Raw genomic sequence first — 24102 nt, 5'->3', positions numbered from 1 at the left:
TCAGTGGTGTCATTGGGCCCAATTGTTGGTGGCATTGGGTCATTAGGAGAAATTGTGCACCATTGTTGTTATCAGTAGGAGGAACTGTGCCCCATCAGTGGTGTCATTGGTCCCAAGTGTTGGTGGAATTGGGTCATTAGGTCATTGGGAGGAATTGTGCACCATTGTTGGCTTCATTGGGAGGAATTGTGCCCCCTCACTGGTGTTAGTGAAGGGAGAAATTATGCCCTAATGTTGGTATAAGGGCCGGATAAAAGCAAGCAAAAGGTCACTATAGGCCCCCCAGGGCCACAGTTTGGAGACCACTGATCTAGCCTATTAAAATCCTGTTTACCGACTGACTCAAGTAGTCTTAACATTTACATGAACAGCACTGTTCTTCACAATTCAGTGTGCAAAAGAGAATGGATGCAGGCCCACATGGTTAACTATCTGCAAAGGCTGCTGGGAAAAGTAGTCCAGGAAACTACAGCATAAGCTGAATACCTTCTTAGCCCGAATACCTTCTAGCACACTCCCACAGATCAGCATTTTTTATTTATGGATCAGATGCAACGCATCACATGACCCAACCATTCAGAAGGTAATTAAACCCTAAGCTATATTTTAAATAATTTATTTGTACTGTTAATGCTCCATGTCTATAAGTTTATTCTTTGGAAGACTGAAGTTTACACAATTTTCCTGCAATGGGTTAAAACAGAATAAAAAAAATGCAATTGGAGGAAAATCCCAGTGACTTGAAGTCCGCTCACTTTTACTCGCTGTAACCATGATTTTATGGTGAGCTATTTGTGCTGTGGGAAAATACACCCACGCCTTGGCACTCGTCATTTCAAATGATGTGTGATGTGGACGACTTTCAACAATACAATTTATATTATAAATATATTTTCATCAGAGTCCCCTGAAGCCGTCTGGTGTGACGAAACTAGTCGGGCGGGACCTTGGCTGTGAGGTCACTTTTGCACGTTCGCTCAGCCGAGCGACGTGCTTTCACTTTTTACGCGCTGTTCCTATTATGATCTTTGCGAGTATCTTTTTAACTAAAGAGTTTTTATGAAAGTTAATACACTATAGCTCCTCTACATTCCACCATGTCATAACACTACTACTATGATCGCTGGGGCCGCTGGCAACATCATCCAAAAGGGATTGAGGACTTGATTTAACTGCGGCCACCACCTGACGCCTGAGTGTTGTGGAATGACCTTGTTCACAATTGCGTGGTCCTGCGGCACTGTATCCAAATATAATTTATATCCTTTTTTTCCCCACAAATAGAGCTTTCTTTTGGTGGTATTTGATCACCTCTGCGGTTTTTTTTTGCGCTATAAACAAAAATATTTTTCAACATTTTTGAAAATATATATATATATTTTTTGCTTTCGGTTATAAAACATCCAATAAAAAAAACCTAATTTCTTCATCAATTTTGGTCAATATGTATTCTGCTACATATTTTTGGCAAAAAAAAAAAAAAAATCCCAATAAGCGTATATTGATTGGTTTGCGCAAAAGTTTACACGTCTACAAACTATGAGATAGAATAATGGACTTTTTAAATTTTTTTTAATTGTTTTTACTAGTAATGGCAGCAATCAGCGATTTTTAGCGGGACTGCATTGTGGCAGACAAATCTGACACTAAGTGACACTTTTTGGGGACCAGTGACACCAATACAGTGATCAGTGCTGGAAAAAAAAAAGCACTGTCACTGTATACAGTAAATTACACCGGCAGTGAAGGGGTTAACACCAGGGGCGATCAAAGGGTTAAGTGTGCTCCTAGGGAGTGCTTGCTAACTGTGGGAGGAGTGGATGCACTGGAGGAAAAGAGAGATCAGTGTTTTGCCCTTCCTCCGAACGATCGGTGGGTCCCGGCAGCCGCTAGACCCACTGTTTGGCTCCCACTGTCTCCAATCACAGCAGGAGCAGCGCGCCCCAGATCGCATGCTCAAATTTACGTACAGGTACGTGAATTTGCGCAGCCGGGCTGCCCTGCTCAGTCATGGGGCTTATTAGGTCACCTACAATAAAATCACCCTCAATAACCAGTTTGTACTTACTTTGCTCTCATGTTGCTCTTGGGCTCCAGAGGGATCTCCAGAACTTTGGTATGTCCTATGATCTTCTCATAGCTGGTGGTGGTAACTGTTTTGCCTGTAATGCGGTGGACCTGGTAGAAGGCATGGGGCTTGAGGATCCTTTCATCAGCTGTACCAATAAAGATCTGCAGACCCAGAGGCTTGTTCTCCATGTAGCCATGAAGCTGCGGATACAACATAACAATGATCAAATACTGGTAATAACCAAAATACATCCAAAAGAGAAACCTTGAGGCTGGGTTCACACGTGTCCGGCTGTGGTTTGTGGTTCGAAGTCCGGTGAGTTTCCGTTCACCGATTCAGCTGTGAATTTTTGCCCGAATTCGCACCTGAACTGAACCCAAAAAACGCACAGGACCCTTTTCGAAAAAGCACCGCGGCCGCCCCGGACATGTGTGAACCGACACCATTGAGAACCGGCCACATTCACATGTTATGAAAATTGGATGTGGGTAAAAACTCATCCAATTCGCATATATGTGAACCCAGACTCTGGTGAAGGGACCAATGGGAGGAACCACAGAGCAAAGCAGGGCACCAAGAATCTTACACACATGTATGATGTATATTGAGAAATGCAGGAGAGACGAAACGTGCTGATGAAGAACCAATTATAGAGTAACTACCAAAAACTGATATTTCAGCTTTGGATTGTTGCTTTCAAGTTGAATCATGTCCTGCCCCGACCCCAGTAACTGGCAAGAGTCTTACACCCCTTGATGAATACTTCATAATGCAGAATAAATGTATAAATGGAGGCTTCAATACATTTGTTGCAGTTCCTCTGTGGGGAAATCACACCACAAAAAGTCAGTTGTGTGAAAAAGCCTGTGAAAAAAGAACCTGTTGGTGTACCACAGACGGGTCTTTTTTGCAAACTCCTTTTGCACGCAACCGACTTCTTGCACCGGCCTGAGAATCCCAGAGAGGACCCAGGATGGGAACACCCGAGGCTCTTTCCTGCGTGGAGACAGATTTTCTCTACTTGCAAACTCGGAAAGGTTGCACGTTTTTCCTTTCTTTTGGGTGACCACAGCCTCAGCAGCGATTTCTTTTCTGGTACAAAAATTTTTATTGAGTAAGCTAATGCCAAAATACAGGCCTGAAGAAAAGAAAGACAAAATGGCCCTGCACAGGGGAAGAAATCATCACTTTTCATGTAAATACAAACATACTTTTTCAAAAAGTACAGGCCAGGAGCTCAGGCGCAGCATAAACGGAAGGCCTACATGATGGGGTTTGTCTAAAGAGGCTATAGTCAGGTAGGGGTTAATTTAACGTTGGTTAATAGGAGGGAGAATTATGAGGTGTTGCCTCATTGGTGGAGGTTAGGGTGGGGCAGGGTATGGTCCTAAGGGTTCCTTGGTGGGAGGCGACACTCTAACATCAGTTGGACCAGGGGACAGCGTCGGACAGGAGAAGTCATAGGGTTTTTGAAGGCGGGGATGGTTACATTCTGTGGTGAACGATGGATTGGGCCCATCTCTGGTATGGGTGTACCTGCCCTAATAATAAGTAATACGTGTTAGGGCAGTTAGCTGTATTGGCTGTAGAAGTTGCCAAACAATTGTCCCCCCCCCCCGGTGTAAGTTGCAGCTAGGGGCCGTGGAAAGGCAAGGCGGTGCCAGACACAGCTAGTTGGTCAGTCAAGGGTGCCTTCAAAAAATCGTAAGACATAGAAGCAGGCAGTTACATTCAGTATGAGAGGTTATGGTATGTTTTTTTGTTTATTACCGCTTATATTATGTAATAAAGTGATCTTTCATGGTTGGTTATTGTAATAAAAGGGCTGCTATGCCCATTTAAACCTAAGAAAGTATGTCTGGTCTGAGTTATTTTAATAGGTAAGGTGGTATTTGGTAAATTGCATAACAGCCGGTACTTGGGTAATACCCCAGCTATGTAAAAAGGCTAATAGCAGAAGCATCTGGCCACAGTGCCGGAAGTGGGAATGAATAACTGGACCCGGAGGTCCAAGACATGGTAAGACTAACAGACTAATCAAAATGAACAAACAAAACAAAAAAAAGGGGGTGGTGGGGTGGGATGGGGAGGGACAGGGTGGGGGAGGGTGAAGTGGGGAGAGCAAAAGTGAAAGAAAGGAAAGAGAGAAAGAAGATATAGAATTAGGTCAGAAGGGAGAAGGAGAAACAGACAAGACAAGTATGGAAAAGGAGGAGGTGTAGACTTATAGGGCGTACAAACGGTCGGACTTTGTTCGGACATTCCGACAACAAAATCACACAAAGTTGTCGGAAAATCCGATCGTTCTAAACGCGGTGACGTAAAACATGTACGTCGGGACTATAAACGGGGCAGTGGCCAATAGCTTTCATCTCTTTATTTATTCTGAGCATGCGTGGCACTTTGTCTGTCGGATTTGTGTACACACGATCGGAATTTCCGACAACGGATTTTGTTGTCGGAAAATTTTATCTCCTGCTCTCCAACTTTGTGTGTCGGAAAATCCGATGGAAAATGTCCGATGGAGCCCACACACGGTCGGAATTTCCGACAACACGCTCCGATCGGACATTTTCCATCGGAAAATCCGACCGTGTGTACGGGGCATTAGACAAGGAAAGAGCACGGGGCCTGCGGGATGGGTGGTATATTAGAATGGTCCAGAATACCTAAGCTGGTTGGGGGCTGGGCAGAGAGAGAGCATAGCACCACCATGGATTCCGCACTTTGAGGAACTTAGCATGGGGGTCATTAAGGACACTGGTCATCTTCTCATGTAGCATGAGGGTGGTCAAAATGCTTTTCACCTCTGCAATACCAACCGAGGGCTTCCACCAAGCTCTAGCAACAGCACGTTTTGCGGCAATGAAGAGATAGGTGGCCATCTTTTTTTTTGGTAGGAGAAAAGGCCCGGGAGGGGGCAGGGGAGTAGTGCATGCCGGGCGTCTTTGTGGAAGGGTACATGAAAAAGGGTTGAAAGGAGGTCATAGACCCTAAGCCAGAATCCCACCAATCATGGGCAGGACCACCAAATATGAACGGATTTTGTTGTCGGAAAATTTTATCTCCTGCTCTCCAACATTGTGTGTCAGGAAAATCCGATGGAAAATGTCCGATGGAGCCTACACACGGTCGGAATTTCCGACAACACGCTCCGATCGGACATTTTCCATCGGAAAATCCGACCGTGTGTACGGGGCATAAGATGGAAATCACAACTTACTGGTGCCCATTAAAAAAATGAAATATCATTTTAGTTTGGGGTTGCCCTTAAAATGACTTGCTTTCAAATTCAGACCTGTTATGTTAAGTATTAGGAAGTATGAAAAACATTCTCAACCTGCTGTGGGCGACAAATACCTGTACGCATTGCCAGCGTGTAGCAGTACAAGCTAAATCCCGTAGTTTCAAATGCAGGTCAAACCTGCTAAAGGATATAAGAAGTGGCTGTTTTTTTTTTTCCTTGGTATACAATCTGATCTCCAAAAACCATGCTTCCCACATGTGAAATATGTTTAAGCAGAGAGTCGTGAATACGATTGTGTGTATGCAGAAGGCAGATGTTACCTTATTTGCATCTTCTGACGTCTACACCCACCCACGATGGACCAGGCTAAGAGGCATCAGAAAGAAGGCTAAACTTCATTTATGAAAACAATTTCATCAAATTATGGAAATATTTTGCGATAGTCGCCTGCGCTAAACAAATAAAAAGAGAGCTCTGTCTCAATGATTTGCTGTGTTTTTTTTTCAAAGAGGAACTACAGTCAAATATTTTGTCGATCAACCAATAAATAAAGGCAACCTTGCCCTGTACTCCTCCGATAGCCAAAGTTTCCCTTGCCATCCTTGGACTTTAAAGGCCAACTCTAACCAACATTGTTATGGGCTTTGTATGGGAACCCGGTGAGGCGAATCCCCCTGATCACTTCTGACATCCCCTACTTTGGTGGGTCCTGTATGCTTGATAAAAGTAGATTCAGTCCTAGCCGTTTTTGGGAAGGTTCAGATAAGCGTTGAGCTAGGTCTTGCAGACACAACTCACCACTTTGCACTTCCTCGGCAGTTAGACATAATTTCTTGAAAGAACGACAGGATGACAAGCCTTGTACATCTGTAAGGCTTGTTCACACTATGGTGTTGTAACTGTACTAAGGGATTACTTACACCAGACCTATGGGGCTGGTTTGAGCACTGTTGCCCAATATACACTATATTACCAAAAGTATTGGGATGCCTGCCTTTACACGCACATGAACTTTAATGACATCCCAGTCTTAGTCCGTAGGGTTCAATATTGAGTTGGCCCACCCTGTGCAGTTATAACAGCTTCACCTCTCTTGGGAAGGCCGTCCACAAGGTTTGGGAGTGTGTAGAGTGGCAGCTGGTGGTATATTTTCTTTTGGGGAGACGAGGGACGACAAACATTCCACCCACCACCAATAACTCCCCACCCTGGTTGGGTCACAGGCGACCCCCCCCCGGTCAGTCAGTCAGCAGCCACGCACTTACCCCATCTAGGTCACGGGGCAGCGATTCCTCCGGGTGGCATTTCCTCCTCCTTGTGCTTCACAACAGCTTCCCCTGAGTCTCCTCCCTCCTCCTCCTCAGCGGCCAATAGGATCGCTTCTCCTCTCGGCCAATTGGGTGACGGGTCTCAGGATCCGCTTCCTGATTGGCCAGGAGGAGAATCAAGAAGATAATAGTGATTATCAATTTGCTATTGTCACACAACTGGGTGGGCTCTGCACCCTGAGCCCACCCACGGCAGAAGCAAGGAGGAAAAAACACAGGAGCCGCTGCCCGATGCGGCCTGATGTCCGCCGATGCCCTTATCCCCGCCGCTGCCCGAAGTGCCTGCCGCCTAGATGGGGTAAGTGCCGGTGGACCGGAAGACAGTTTGGGGGTTTGGGGGAGGGCTGCGGTTTGCCGCCCCCAAAACAAAAAAAAGACACCAGTCGCCACTGGATTCCAGTGCAGACCAAAAAAAAAAAAAAGGGTCCTGTGCCATTTTGGTTGCGAGCGCGATGCGATTTCAGCCATACAGTTTATATGGCTGAATTTGCATGTGATGTGCACAGCAATGTGGTGCGAATCACATGCAATGCCTGTGATCGCACCAGTGTGAACCCAGCCTCAAAGTTCGCACTGCGATCTGCGAACCGATCTGGGGGGGGGGGTGTCATTAACTTGACATTGACACCCACAGCGGTTCGTAGATGTGAGTGTGAACCACCTGCGATTCAGGTGTGATGCAGGGTTTCCCGCACAGGAATCGCAGCATTGCACCAATGTGAACTGAGTCTTAATTAGTACCATAATTCACATCTATCTATTTTAGCTGTGTTTTAGCTTTTTGCCTGGAGACTGGCTTCAATGCAAAGCATTAGAATCCTGCTGAGTAATTACTAGCTTGAAAAAAAAAAAAAACACAGGCACAGTAAAAGATAGATAAATCATGTTATGTTTCGCTATGTATAAGGTATAATGTAGGTCAGGAGGGTGATAGCGATGGCAGAAGTCTCAGTGGCGAGGCTCCTGCAGACAGTCCCCGATGCCGTGCACACAGCACAGGGTTGTGGTCGGATCTCTCTACCACAGACCCAGCAGTGCCGGAGGTCCTGTCACTGATCTACACTCAGAAGTCAGCCATACTCTATGTTCTATCATAATCTAAACAACAAACTCCTCACCCCACAGCTGGAAATTTCATCTATAAAATAAAAGAACAATCTGAGAAACTGGAGAATATTTTAAAGCAAAAGGATCTTAATTGTCCCAAAGAATAAATCAATGACTTGGTGTCTCCCCGACACAATGTTCTGTATGTTCTACACAGAGCAACACACAGTGCGGAAAATAATGATTTGATCCCCTGCAGATTTTGTACGTTTTGCCCACTTACAAAGAAATGAAGCGTCTATAATTTTTATCATAGGTGTGTTTTAAATGATAGAGACAGAATATCAACCAAAAATCCAGAAAAAAACACACAATACAAATGTTATAAATTGAGTTGCAGTTCAGTGAGTAAAATAAATATTCGATCTCCAAGCAACACATGACTTAGTACTTGGTGGAGAAACCCTTGTTGGCAAACACAGAGATAAGACGCTTCTTGTAGTTGATGACCAGGTTTTCACACATCTCAGGGGGGATTTTGGTCCACTATTCTTTACAGATCTTCTCTAAAACCTTAAGGTTTATTGGTTGTCGCTTGGCAACTCAAAGTTTCAGCTCCCTCCATAAATTTTCTATAGGATTGAGGTCTGGAGACTGGCTAGGCCAGTCAAGGGGGATGTGCTTCTTCTTGAGACACTCCTTTGTTGCCTTGGCGGTATGTTTTGGGTCTTTGTGATGCTGGAAGACCCATCCATGACCCATCTTCAGTGTTCTGGCTGAAGGAAGAAGGTTCTCATCCAAGATTTTACAATACATGGCCTCATCCATTGGTCCCTCAATGCAGAAAAGTCGCCCTGTACCCTTAGGAGAGGAACGGCCCCAAAGCATAATGTTTCCACCTCCATGCTTGACTGTAGAGATGGTGTTCTTAGGGTCATAGTCAGCATTTTACTTTCTCCAAACACGGCGAGTCGAGTTAATGCCAAAGAGTTCAACTTTGGTCTCATCTGACCACAGCACTTTCTCCCAATCCTTCTCTGAATTAGATGTTCATTGGCGAACTTTATACGGGCCTGTACATGTGCCTTCTTGAGGCTGGGTTCTCACTTATGTGAATTGGATGGGGGTTTCCCCACCTTATGGTTGCCACCTCATCCCTTTAAACCCAAACACATATTAATTACACAGGTTCCGTAGCTGATTAAGGTGGTAATTAGACTCACTTGGTGCCTTATTTGCATTTAATTAGTCTCAGAACCTGTGTAATTCAAAGGTGTTCGGGTTTAAAGGGATGAGGTGGCAACTCTACTCCCCCATCCAATTCACATGACAGGAAAGTGTACCCAGCTCCCTATGGAGCCAGCTCACACATCTCCTGGGCAGCCGCGGAGCTCACAGCAGAAGGGCCCTGTGCGTCTTTGGCTCCATTTCAAGTCTGAATGGGGACGCACCGGACCCCCTGATGTGCCCCCCGCGCCACATATAGTGTGAACCCAGCCTGAGGAGGGTTTCAATCCATGGCGGCATATTGTGTTATCAATGGTTTGTTTGGTGACTGTGGTCCCAAATGCCTTGAGATCATTCACAAGCTCCTCCCGTGTAGTTCTGGGCTGGTCCCTCACTTTTCTCATGATCATCCTTACCCCATGAGGAGAAATCTCGCATGGAGCTCCAGACCGAGGGCGATTGATGGTTGTTTTGTATTTCTTCCATTTGCGAATAATCACTCCAACAGTTGTCTCCTTCTCACAAAACTTCTTGGTGATAGTCTTGTTGCCCTTTATTCCAGCCTTGTGCAGGTCTTCAATGTTGTCCCTGATGTCCTTTGACAGCTCTTTGCTCTTGCCCATCATGGTGAGGATTGAATAGAAGAAAGAGATTCTATGGACAGGTGTCTTTTATGCACATAACCGTTAGGAGAACCTACTTATATTGACAGGACTAATCTGTGTACCCCATGACCACATACTGTAGCCAGTCTGGGGGAGCCAGAATTATTGTTGGTTGGTAGGAGATCAAATACTTATTTTACTCACTGAACTGCGACTCAATTTATAACATTTGTGTCATGTGTTTTTTTTTCTGGATTTTTGGTTGATATTCTGTCTCTATCATTTATAATACACCTGTGATAAAAATGATGGACCCTTCACTTCATTGTAAGTGAGCAAACTTTGAAAATCTGCAGGGATTAAATTATTATTTCCACTGTATATATATTTATATATATATATATATAAAAATATATATAAAATGCCAGTCTAAAGAACCCAAGAGAATAAAAAACAAACACTGAAATAAGCCAAATGCAAGGCCCTTTCACAACTGCGGACCGATCGTTTCATCAGTTCAGTCACATTTTTTCAAAGAAAATCAGTTTTTGAATCAGTTTTTCACATCCGCCAGTCCTTAACCACTTGAGTCCCGGAGCAATTTTTTCATGCAAAAACAGACCATTTACATCCATTTTTTTGTGTGATTAATTTTTATAATGGAAGAAAAATAGGGCTTTGATCCGTTCCAAAAAACAGACGTTTACCGAAGCCGATTTAAATGGATGATCATCCATTTACATCTGTTTTTCATCCATCAAATGGTCCCCATGTGTGAAAGTGGCCTTACATATTTACAGGTAAAAGCCCCTGGGGGTGATTTACGAAGGCCTGGGTCACACCTATGTGTTTTGTTTTTTGTTTTTGGTCCTTTTTCCCGAAATGTACAACAGACCATTTAACATGGTTTCCTATGGGACACGTTCACATCTATGCTTTTTTCAGCCGCTGTGTTTTTTTGGAAAGGGTCAGGAACTTTTTTAAATGCAAGACGATGCTTTTTTTGGTTCAATAGAGAAGCTCCAGAAAAGCATGTAATGCTTTTTCGGCCACGATTCGCATTTTTTAAAATCTGCCTAACAACAAATTGACCAAACAAGAAAAGCATAAAAAAGCATAATAAAAGCAAAATTGACCAAACAAGAAAAGCATAAAAAAGCATAATAAAAGCAAAATTGACCAAACAAGAAAAGCATAAAAAAGCATAAAAAAAAGCAAAATTGACCAAACAAGAAAAGCATAAAAAAATGCAAAACGCAAAATCGCAGCAAAATCCCAGGTGCAAAATAAACTGCAAAACGCACAGCAGAAATGGATCAAAAGTGAACTGCATAGGTGTGAATCAGGCCTTGGAGCTAAGTTCTGGGTTTTTCCACACTTCCTGCTCAACTCATTGTAAACAAATCTTACAGTTGCTAACCAAACACATTTTTGCCAATTTTTCTGTGATATGAAAATTATTAATTTTGAATACCAGTTGATTATTTCTTTATAAAATTAATCATACTTCACCAATACCCTCCATGTGCAACCAACTACAAATATACTTTCTGGTCGGTCATGTCTTTGTGGGTTTTTTTGCCTATTGGTGTACTGCAGGGAAGCCTGACCTCACAAGAAGTGGGAGAAAATAATCCCAGACTGAGAGGAAAGCTCACCATAAACAGCTGTCACCATTGATTGATTCCTCCCAACTTCCTGTTCTGATGACACCTGTTAACTTCTGTATTTCCTCTTACTTGCTGTTCAAGGACAACTGTGGCTAATTAGAGCTAATGAGACCTTGCTGTGTGCACTGGCGTGCAGTCATGTTGGAACAGGAAGGGGCCATCACCAAACTGTTCCCACAAAGTTGGGATCTTGAAATTGTCCAAAATCTTTTGGTATGTTGACGCCTTAAGATTTCCCTTCACTGGAACTAAGGGGCCAAGCCCAACCCATGAAAAACAACCCCACACCATAATCCCCCCTCCACCAAATGATTTGGACCAGTGCACAAAGCAAGGTCCATAAAGATATGGATGAGCGAGTTTGGGGTGGAGGAACTTGACTGGCCTGCACAGTCAAGTTCTATCAGGTTGAGGTCCTGACCTCAACCCGATAGAACACCTTTGGGATAAATTACAGTGCAGACTGCGAGCCAGGCCAACATCGGTGCCTGACCTCACCAATTCTCTTCTGGAAGAATGGTCAAACATTCCCATAGACACACTCCTAAACCTTGTGGACGGCCTTCCCAGAAGAACTCAATATTGAACCCTACAGAATAAAGCCTTGTACACACGATCGGATTTTCGTCACGGAAATTGTGTGATGACAGACTGTTGGCCTAAAATCCGACCGTTAGTACGCTCCTTCAGACAATGGTTGTCCAACTTTCCGCCAACAAATGTTGGATGGCAGGCTAGTAAATTTTCCGATCATGTGTACACACAAGTCCATCACACAAAAGTCCAAAGTACAAAAACAGGCATGCTCGGAATCAATGCTCACCAAACACGACATTAGCAGAAGGCGCCAAAAGGGTGGCGCTCAAGAGCTGAAATCCCACGTCGTACGTCACTACGTTCGTGTCTGTTGGCCGACAATTGTGTGCCGTTTGTATGCCAAGACAAGTTCCCGGCACACGCCCTTCAGACAAAAGTCTGACGCTTTTGTTGGCCAACAATCCGATCGCGTGTATGAGGCTTAAGACTGGGATTCCATTAAAGCTCTTGTGCGTGTAAAGGCAGGCGTCCCAATACTTTTGGTAATACAGTGTATAAGGAATAGTAGGCTGCAATGTAAAAAAAACTTTTTAGTTTTTGGGTTTGAATTACGCTTTAAAACTAGAAGACAATGAACGCAGTGTTATATAGCATCTTGTACAATAATCCGGTGCCCGGCTACGCTCGTCTCACCTGATAGTTGGCTATAATAATTAACTTTTGCTGTTTTCTTTGACATGTTCCATTGACACATAACATAAAAGAACACCTTTTCTGTGTCTGCCAAGTATGGACTCATTCCCCTTGGCGTGTTTTCTGTCTGCTATTTTATGAAGTTCTGGCCCAGAATTGGGCAGTGTCACCCCCGGACAGACCGGATACCAGATGATCCCGGCATTACCCTAGACAGAACTTATTGTGAATCAGGGAGACAGACAGATCTGCTCTCTGGATATTTCATGCAGGAAAGTCTGACGGACTCAGTAAAGGAGATCGTTTTTTTTTATTATGACTTAAAGGACTGCTGTTCTGTGCTCACTGTGTGTACCTAAGAATCATTTACTTCTAAAAGGTCTCTGGATTTATGACCCAACATTGGCGGCTTCGAGTGTCATTACAGGGAGAACATGAACGCCACATGAACAGAGTTAAGGAAAAAAACAAACACAGCTAACAAAATTGATTCCATCTTCGTTCTACATTTAGTAGCAAAACTCCAAAACCCGATAAAGTCTACAGCTACATAGTTATGCCCTGTACACGCGGTTGGATTTTCCCGACGGAAAATGTGCGATGGGAGCTTGTTGTCGGAAATTCCAACCGTGTGTAGGCTCCATCACACATTTTCCGTCGGAATTTCCGTCACACAAAATTTGAGATCTGGATCTCAAATTTTCCGACAACAAAATCCGTTCTCGTAAATTCCGAGCGTGTGTATACACAATTCCGACGCACAAAAAAAGTTCCACGCATGCTCGGAACCAAGCAGAAGGAGCCGCACTGGCTATTGAACTTCATTTTTCCTCGGCTCGTCGTACGTGTTGTACGTCATCGCGTTCATGGCGCTCGGAATTTCCGACAACATTTGTGCGACCGTGTGTATGCAAGACAAGCTCAGCAAAGCAGGATCCAATTTGCTCCAGCAGGGGAAAAATTCCTTTCTGATCCCAGAGAGGCAATCGGATATTCCCCGGATCAACGTTACCTATAAATATTAGTACCCAATTATATTATGTACATTTAGGAAAGTATCCAGGTCTTTCTTAAAGCAATCTACTGAGCTGGCCAGAACCACCTCTGGAGGGAGTCTATTCCACATTTTCACAGCTCTTACTGTGAAGAAACCTTTCCGTATTTGGAGATGAAATCTCTTTTCCTCTAGACGTAAAGAGTGCCCCCTTGTCCTCTGTGATGACCATAAAGTGAATAACTCAACACCAAATTCACTATATGGACCCCTTATATATTTATACCTGGAGATCATATCTCCCCTTATGTATTTATACATGGTACCCATATCCCCCCTTATGTATTTATACATGGTGATCATATCCCCCCTTATGTATTTATACCCAGAGATCATATCCCCCCTTATGTATTTATACCCGGAGATCATATCCCCCCTTATGTATTTATACATGTAATCATATCCCCCCTCATATATTTATACATGGTACTCATATCCCCCCTTATGTATTTATACATGGAGATCATATCCTCCCTTATATATTTATACATGGAGATCATATCCCCCCTTATATATTTATACATGGTGATCATATCCTCCCTTATGTATTTATACATGGTGATCATATCCTCCCTTATATATTTATACATGGAGATCATATCCCCCCTTATATATTTATACATGGTGATCATATCCCCCCTTATATATTTATACATGGTGATCATATCCCCCCTTATATATTTATACATGGTGATCATATCCTCCCTTATGTATTTATACATGGTGATCATATCCCCCCTTATATATTTATACATGGCGATCATATCCCCCCTTATATATTTATACATGGTGATCATATCCCCCCTTATGTATTTATACCTGGTGATCATATCCCCCCTTATGTATTTATACATGGTGATATATCACCGCAGGCACGAGAGTCAAAACATGTAATGTAAACACACAAATCCCTGTTCTGTGAGGAGAGCAGAGGCAGATTGTGAGATCCTACTAGCTAGGAACCACATCTGTCATCTCCTCTAGTTAGTCCCCTCCCCCCCCCCCCCCCCCCCACAATTAGAACACACCTAGGGAACACAGTTAACACCTTGATCGCCCCCTAGTGTTAACCCCTTCCCTGCCAGTGACATTTACACTGTAATCAGTGCATTTTTATAGCAGTGATCGCTGTATAATTGTCACTGGTCCAAAAAATGTGTCCGCCGCAATGGCGCAGTTCCGATAACAATCGCTGATCACCGCTATTACTAGTGAAAAAAAAAAAAAATACTAAAAATGCCATAAATCTTTCCCCTATTTTGTAGACGCTATAATATTTAAAAAATATGTAGAAGAATATATATCAGCCTAAACTGAGGAAAAAATGTTTTTTGTTTTTTCTTTAATTTAAGGATATTTATTATAGCAAAAAGTACAAAATATTGTGTTTTTTTTCAAAATTGTCGCTCTTTTTTTGTTTATAGCGCGAAAAATAAAAACGCAGAGGTGATCAAATACCACCAAAAGAAAGCTCTATTTGTGGGGAAAAAAGGACGTCAATTTTGTTTGGGTACAGCGTCGCACGACCGCGCAATTGTCAGTTAAAGCGAAGCAGTGCCGAATCGTAAAAAATGCTCTGGTCATTGAGCAGCCAAATCTTCCGGGGCTGAAGTGGTTAATGCACTCCAATCACCTCATGGTAATTCTATTTATTTCTTTACAAGCTTTCCAGTTTATGGTTATGTATGAGAGGAGGAAGAGCAAACACCCCGCAGACAGTCCCAGTGCCAACTTGTCAGGAGTAGTGAGCTGACAGGTCTGATAACTTTCTCCTTTTCATCTGTAGGCAGAAATAGTCCAAAGCTGCCCACAGACAAAAGATAAATAAAAAAAAAGAAGCAAAAATAGTCCTTTCATTCATCTGCATTCTGCACATATTGGCAAACGTTTGGATTACTGCTTCCAGCATGGGAGTAGACGAACGCAGCAGAGATCTCAAGGACCGATCAGCCGAATCTGTGACAGGACTCCTACAGCGCCTTGAAAAAGTATTCATACCCCTTGACATTTTCCACATTTTGTCATGTTACAACCAAAAAACGTAAATGTATTTTATTGGGATTTTATGTGACAGACCAACACAAAGTGGCACATAATTGTGAAGTGGAAGGAAAATGATAAATGGTTTTTAAAATCTTTTACAAATAAATATCTGAGAAGTGGGGGGGGGGGGGGGGGGGGGCATTTGTATTCAGCCCCCTTTAGGGTCGGTTCACACTGGGGCGACTTGGGATCCGACTTGTACGCCCTCAAGTCGCCCCAAGTCGCCCCAAGTCGCTTTGCATTTAGGTTAACATGGTAGGCAATGGGAGCGTCTTAATTGACACTACTGAAGTCGCTCCGACTTCAGAAAAGACTCCTGTACTACTTCTATCCGACTTGTAGGCGACTTGTACCCATTCAACTCAATGTAAGTCGCCTGCAAGTCGGATCTCTCTGTAAAGTCAAGCGACTTTGCAGAGAAAACCCCTCCCTCCCCCCCTCCCTCCCAGAGAGGTGATTGGCCACAGGCGAAGTCGCCTGTCATGGAGGCGACTTCAAGTCGCCTCGTAATTTGCCGAAGTCGCGCTGAAGTCGCGCTAAAGTCGCGCTGAAGCCGCGTTGAAGTCGCGGTACAAAGTCGCGCTAAAGTCGTGTTGCCCATGTGTGAACCGACCCTTACTCTGATACCCCTAACTAAAATCTAGTGGAACCAATTGTCTTCAGAAGTCACCTAATTAGTAAATAGAGTCCACCTGTGTGGCCTCAGAGGTTTGTTAGAGAACCTTAGTGAACAAACAGCATCATAATAAAGCAACAGTGTAAACAATAAATAAATAAGTAAATTATTAATTGAAAAAAAATATATATATATATATTTTTTTACACTTTTGCTTTATTTTTTCAATTACTTTTATTGCTGTCACAAGGAATGTAAACATCCTTGTGACAGCAATAGGCAAGTGACAGGTCCTCTTTATGGAGTTAAAAACATTCAAAACACAGAGATCGATGTTTTTGAATGCTTTTCGATTTTTCAAAACTGGCGCCGATGGTTCCCAAGTAAACCAGAAGTGATGTCATTGCTTCCAGTTTACTGTTAGGCCCCTTTAACACTGGAGAGGTGGGGATGTCGGCGGTAAAGCGGGGCTATATTTAGCGCCGCTTTACCGTCATTTTAGCTGAGCTATTCGGCCGCTAGCGGGGCAGTTTTAACCCCTGCTAGCGGCCGAAAAAGGGTCAAAACCGCCCGCAAAGCTCCGCTGCCGGCGGTATAACCGCGCTGCCCCATTGATTTCGGTGTATAAACCGCTCCTTCACCGCTCCAAAGATGCTGCTTGCAGGAGTTTTTTTAGCATCCTGCCAGCGCACCGCTCCAGTGTGAAAGCCCTCGGAGACTGTAGCGCTGTTTCAGGGCGCTTTGCAGGCACTATTTTTAGCGTCTGCAAAGCGCCACCAGAGAGGGGTCTTACTGATCCTGGCTTTGCTTGGCTGTCCAGTGGGAAAGCAGTGGAAGTGTGTGTGTGGGGGGGGGGGACGTCTGCTCCTGCTGCTTGAAATAGCAATTGAGCGGCTAGTAAGCTGCTCTAAATTGCTATTATGTCAGGGCTGGGCTCAGCCCCTCCTTCTCTGAGCTGGCCGCTCAGCTGTCGGCTAATTGCCAGCTCCCATCTCTCTCCACAGTTACTCAGCTGTTGATGATATCCTGCTCGTCAGTCCTGCCTACTTCAGGCCAGAGGATCTCTGCCTTCGCCTTGGTCAACATCACAGAGACGCTCTCCTGCATTCCTGTTAAAAGACTTGCTTGGCTGACATCCCTTCTGGCTCCGAATCCTGCTTGCTGTTTTACTACGCTCATCTCCGGCTCCCTGGCGTTTGGCTTGTCTGACTATTCGTTCCTGAACTCTGGCTATGTTTTGACTATGTTTGTTTTATTTATTTTTTATTAATAAACAAGTGTGATTTAACTGTACTTCTTTCTCAGTCTGTTTTCATGGTTTCTGACATATAAAAAGAGAGCCGACCACTGGCTCTAAAAGAACAGTACCGGAGTGATGTCTGCAGCTGTATATCATCCCAGTACAGACACTGCCCCCCTAAAAAATGCCGCCCCAGGCAAACGCCTAGTTTGCCTTGCGGTTAATATGCCCCGGCCATAGGCAATAGGCTACAGCCCTGATCTGTGTATTCTGACGGCGGGGGAGTCTCCTCATCATCAGAATAAAATGAAACAGAGAGGAGGATTCCCCCATCCACATCAAATTTGAATGAGGTCACTTTTTTCCACTCAACCCACTGATTGAATGGCGAAAAAAAAAATCACCCATGTATGGCCAAGCCTTAGGTACATTGGCTCTTGGAATTTGTCCTTTCCATTCAGTCTACTTACTGCTCCTCCAGATAGCTTTTTAAGGCTTGCTGTAACTTGTAATACTCCAGCAGATGACTGCTGACTGCGAAGACTTGCTGCTGCCAGACTTATCCACCTTACCAACCGCTCAGTGTCTGCCAACCCTCTCCTCCAATCCCTACACTGGCTCCCAATCACCCAGTGAATTAAATTCAAAATACTAACCACAACATACAAAGCAATTCACAACTCTGCCCCGAGCTACATCACCAATCTTGTCTCCAAATATCACCCAAATCGCTCTCTCCGCTCTTCTCAAGACCTCCTACTCTCAAGCTCTCTCATCTCCTCCTCCCATGCTCGTCTCCAGGATTTCTCCAGAGCCTCTCCCATCCTCTGGAACTCATTACCTCCACCGGTCAGGCTATCCCCTACTCTTGCTACCTTCAGGCGATCCCTGAAAACTCATCTCTTCAGAACAGCCTATCACGTCTCCAACTAATCCTCTACCACTTCCATCAGCTCATTCTCCACAGTTACAACATTTTGTGCAACCTGCCCCACCCTATTAGATTGTAAGCTCTTCTGAGCATTGCCCTCTTAATCCTCCTGTATCTTCTTGTATTATAACTGTATTGTCTCCCTTTTATATTATAAAGCGCTGCGTAAACTGTTGGCGCTATATAAATCCTGTATAATAATAATAATTAGATGATAAAATCAGCAGAACTTCCCCTCATTTCAGATCTACCCCTTTAGATTTAGAGCGACTGCACTTCCAAGTGCACTTGTAGTGCAAAGTGGATTTGCCTTTCGTAAATAACCCCCAATATTTGCAGTATTGATCCTTCTTTTTCAAGACCTCTGTAATTCTCCCTGGCATGTTGTCATCAACTTCTGGGCCACATCCTGACTGATGGCAACCCATTTTTGCATAATCAATGCTTGGAATTTGCCTCTTGAGGATTGACAACAAGTTCTCAATGGGATTAAGGTCTGGGGAGTTTCCTGGCCATGGACCCAACATTTCAATGTTTTGTTCCTAAAGCCATTTGATGATCACTTTTGCTTTATGGCAAGGTGCTCCATCATGCTGGAAAAGGCATTGTTCCTCACTAAACTGTTCTTGGATGGTTGGGAGAAGTTGCTCTCGGAGGATGTTTTTGTACCATTTTATATTCATGGCTGTGTTCTTAAGCAAAATTGTGAGTGAGCCCACTCCCTTGGCTGAGAAGCAACCCCACACATGAATGGTCTCAGGATGCTTTACTGTTGGCATGACACAGGACTGAAGGTAGTGCTCACCTTTTCTTCTCCAGACAAGATTTTTCCCGGATGCCCCAAACAATCGGAAAGGAGATTCATCAGAGAAACCCCAGTTTCTCCCCCAGTCCTCAGCAGTCCAATCCCTGTACCTTTTGCAGAATATCCGTCTGTCCCTGATGTTTTTCCTGGAGAGAAGTGGCTTCTTTGCTGCCCTTCTTGACACCAGGCCATCCTCCAAAAGTCTTCTCCTCACTGTACGTGCCGATGTCCTCACACCCGCCTGCTGCCATTCCTGAGCAAGCTCTGCACTGGTGGTGCCACCGATCCCACAGCTGAATCATCTGTAGGAGACGGTCCTGGAGCTTGCTGAACTTCTTTGAGCACCCAGAAGCCTTCTTCACAAATGCAGTGGAAATCTTTTTTACGGGATTAAGTTCATATTCATGGCAAGGAGGGACTTTGAAATTAATTTCAATTCATCTGATCACTCTTCCTAACATTCTGGAAGTTATGGTTGCCACCTCATCCCTTTAAATCCAAACACATAATAATTACACAGGTTCTGTGGCTGATTAAGGTGGTAATTAAACTCACTTGGTGACTTGTCTGAATTAAATTAGCCTCAGAACCTGTGTAATTCATATGTGTTTGGGTTTAAAGGGATGAGGTGGCAACCCTATCTGAAGTACTGTATATGCAAATTGCCATCATGGAAACCGAAGCAGCAGACTTTGTAAAAATGAATATTTGTGCCATTCTCAAAACTTTTGGCCACAGCTGTACACATGGACCAAAAGTTGTCTGGTTCCTACTGAGAAGGTCAGTTTTTGATCCGTGTGTACCGAGCTAAAAGGATTGCTTGTATGTAGAGTTGCCACCTCGTCCCGACCACATATGAATTACACAGGTTCTAAGGCTAGTTTAATGCAGATAAGGCACCAAGTGAGTTTAATTACCACCTTAATCAGCCACAGAACCTGTGTAATTCATATGTGTTCGGGTTTAAAGGGATGAGGTGGCAACCCTACTTGTATGAGTAATGGTTGAAGCTTGAATAGGCACTTCAAGAGAGCAGGTGATACATACAGGCTGTATAGGAGGCCGTTTGTCATCATCTCTTCTCACTCCACCTGCCTAGGATCTGGTGCATAGAGCAGAGCACCAAACAAAAGACACCTGTACTCTGCTAATGGCTGAACCTCCAGGAGCCTACGGGGCTATTCCCAAAAGAAAAATAAATAAGAGAAAAATACACGATTTCTTTACAGCAAAGCTTGGATTTATACAAAACGAACACCTTTTTCAGCATCAAGAACCTGCTTTATAATACAGCAAACACCTGGGAAGGAAATTATTTCCGTAAAAAAAAAAAAAAAAAATAAGGTGCCCTGTTCACAATAAAACCCTCTATAAAGACTACACAGTTTGAGCTGGAGCTAAACCAAGAGCCCTGAGTCACATTTGCCACACAAGCAAAGAAAAGCCAGACGTAATGTCTGCCTTTCCATCCCCTATTTTGGGATTTAAAGATCCTATTTTTTTTTTTTTTTCTGCTAAAACGTTTTCTTAATCTTTTTGCATAATTAGTCTGATATTATAACCCTGACCAGACGTGATCCGGTCTGTGACTGGGGAGAAGGAGGGGCGCCCTGGCAGTTGAACACTCATCTCCTGAAAAAAAATTCCACACAAGGGGACCTTTCTTGTTTGCTACCTTACGTGAGTTGGGTAAACAAGATGCTAATTTGTTCGGTGATTTCAGCCATTGATTACGGACTGAGAAGGGATTATATATAAGTATCCAGGAGCAGTCATCTTTAACTTCATTCATACTTGCCAAATTCCCAGCTCCTGTGGAGGTGTGTGAGGGCTGCTAGTCAGAGAGTGAAAAATGACTTTTTAATCTTTCCAATAACAACAGAATTTTCAAAAAGTTTTATCGGGGGGAAAATTCTTTATTTCTGACTAGGTGCCACCATGAGACAATCACATAGCTCCCAACTGTCCCTGATTTTGAGGGACTGTCCCCATAGCTCCCAACTGTCCCTGATTTTGAGGGACTGTCCCCATAGCTCCCAACTGTCCCTGATTTCGAGGGACTGTCCCTGATTTGGAGCAATGTCCATCTGTCCCTCTTTCCCCTTCGTTTGTCCCTCATTTTGGTCTGATTTATATAGTTGTATAGAAAATGCACTATTTATCATTTAAAAAAGTGTTTCCCAGTGTTAAACCTTTCATCCAAATTCTAAATTGCTGCATTTGTAAATTTCAATAGCCAATAAAAGGAATAGTGGAGGCAGGGGAGTTGCTAGGTGGCAAAAAAAAACAAGGGCTTCAGCCCGAAGTCCGAGCCCAGCACCGGGCATGTGTTACCTACCTCACCTACCTGACATACACTGACCATTACACTCACCTACCTGACATACACTGACCATTACACTCACCTACCTGACATTCACTGACCATTACACTCACCTACCTGACATTCACTGACCATTACACTCACCTACCTGACATACACTGACCATTACACTCACCTACCTGACATTCACTGACCATTACACTCACCTACCTGACATACACTGACCATTACACTCACCTACCTGACATTCACTGACCATTACACTCACCTACCTGACATACACTGACCATTACACTCACCTACCTGACATACACTGACCATTACACTCACCTACCTGACATACACTGACACATTAAGGTGTGCAGCACCCAGCTGTCTCCCAGGGGCACATTCCCATACCTCATCCTCCATGTACAGCGTACTAATTCAGGCTTTACTAGCCATGAGCATTGTTGAATTCTATTAAGGGGCGTTTTTCCCCTCTATATGTTGGACGTTAATGTTGCTCCACTGGCCTCATACATGCATGGAGTGTAGGGTTTTGCCTGCCCCTGTTCAGAAAATCTGAAGCTTGCTTACTATTCAGAATTTTGACAAATTCGTCGCTCACCTAGGTCATGGGTGTATATTATAGCGCATTCCAATTTAAGATAGAGAGATTCGTTCTCTCATCTGTTACGTCTTTGAACCTTGGACGTGTCCTGAAGAAGCCTGACGGCGAAACGTGTAGACGCACAAGGGCTCACTGCACTAATAACACAGATGCATATATATAATGGTTTTTACTCTTTTTGAAGATTATGTCTGTATTTTGTATTCTTTCAATAAATGTGATTATTTATATTGTTTTTTTCTCTATTGTTTCCTGGCCTATAAAGTCCGGTCTTTGGTAGTACTTGATGGGAGGACAGGAGAAACTACAGTGGGAGAGATGTGTGTGAGGGGGAGAGAGGACACTGGTTAGGGGGGGCACAGGACACTACAGGGAGGGGTGATGTGAAGGGGGCAGAAGGCACGTGACAATATGGAGGGGGGGAGCGCACAGGACACTACAGTGGGGGGAATGTGATGTGAAGGGGACAGAGGGGAATAGGACACTACAATTGGCGGGGGGGGGGGGGGTCATGTAAAGGGGGACAGAGGAAATTGCTATAGGGGGAGCAGAGGACACTACAGTGCGGGGGGGGGCATGTGAAGGGGGAGCAGTGGATACTGCTTTAAGGGGGGGCACAGGACACTGCTATGGGGGAGGGGGGCAGAGGACACTACATGGGGGTGTTGTAAAGGGGGGCCAAGGGCACTATAGTGGGGGGTGATGTGCAGGGGGGCACAGGACACTGTTATGGCGGTGGGGGAGGGGGCAAAGGACACTACAGTGGGGGGTGATGTGCAGGGGGGCACGGGACACTGTTATGGCGGGGGGAGGGGCAAAGGACACTACAGTTGGGGTGATGTGCAGGGGGCACAGGACACTGTTATGGCGGTGGGGGGGTGGGCAAAGGACACTACAGTGGGGGTGATGTGAAGAGGGACAGAGAACACTGCTATGGGGGGGCATATTTTTAAAAAGAGCACCCCCCTACCTGGGAATCTTTGATTTCCTCCATGTTGTCCAGGTAGATCTCAACATCTGAAAGGTTGCCCACCCTCGTTCTAAAGCATAGGGTTACCTTTGAAATACCACACAATTCACAAACGGCACATTTAGTGGGAATAAAACATGTGGTTTCTGCATAGATTTATCAGTGAGATAAGATCTGCAATTTCAAACAAGTTCTTCTAAACTCAAGGATGAAGCGGAATGACCTATGGTCAGGATCTACACATTATTGCAATCTATAGCAAATAACTGGAGGAAATCGTGAACTGCCATATGGTCAGTTTCTGTGTATATACTTTGGACATTTTTTTCTCTAGCAAATAAGAACTACTGGAAACTGGCTCTAACCTTAGAAAATATTGCCAAGCGCACAAAACGGACTATGGATTCAAAACTGGAATCAGTTGCATGTGATATTCACAAATATTGGTTGGTAAAGTAGCAAACACCCGGGAGAGACCAAAGCTTGTCCTGTTTATAAGGTTCAACAGCTGGCCTTCAAGAAGGGAGTTGGGTCTTCTGGTATTAGGCTTAAAGCTGAACTCCAGGGTGATATGAATGACACAAATGAAAGCAATTCTGTATTTATTAATTGATTCATCAGATGTATTTTTTTAATGGAAGCACTGTAAATACTCAAATTTAATTTGGTAATATAGTAGAACTACAGGCAATGTTTTTATTTCATTTTAGATAGAATAAGGGAGGGTTATAACTAGGGTTGTGTCAGGGCTGGGCTCAGCCCTTCCTTCTCTGAGCTGGCCGCTCAGCTGTCAGCTAATTGCCAGCTCCTATCTCTCCACAGTTACTCAGCTGTTGATGATATCCTGCTCGTCAGTCCTGCCTACTTAAGCCGTCCAGTCCAGAGGAGCTCTGCCTTCGCCTTGGTCAACATCACAGAGACTATCTCCTGCGATCCTGTTTAAAGACTGGCTTTGCTGATATCCCTTCTGGCTCCAGACCCTACTTGCTGTTCCACTACATTGATCCCTGACTTCTGGCTTGGCTGACTACCCGTTCTGGTTACTGAACTCTGGCTATGTTTTGACTACGTTTGTTCTTTTT

The 24102-nt window shown here is 44.1% G+C and overlaps 1 protein-coding gene across 1 annotated transcript in view; it reads right to left on the bottom strand.

Annotated features, from left to right (window-relative positions):
- NFATC2 (nuclear factor of activated T cells 2) overlaps positions 1-24102 on the bottom strand; it is a gene marked incomplete in the record, with an annotated part of 153617 nt that overhangs the window by 99747 nt on the left and 29768 nt on the right. The window contains 1 exon segment of the mRNA XM_073607254.1: positions 2069-2271. Within this exon segment, the coding sequence (XP_073463355.1) occupies positions 2069-2271 (203 nt within the window).

This window comes from Aquarana catesbeiana, linkage group LG12 (genome assembly GCF_042186555.1).
Source record: "Aquarana catesbeiana isolate 2022-GZ linkage group LG12, ASM4218655v1, whole genome shotgun sequence".
NCBI lineage: Eukaryota > Metazoa > Chordata > Amphibia > Anura > Ranidae > Aquarana > Aquarana catesbeiana.
Note: the sequence above shows the minus strand (reverse complement) of the source record. Positions and strands in the feature narration are given on the sequence as shown.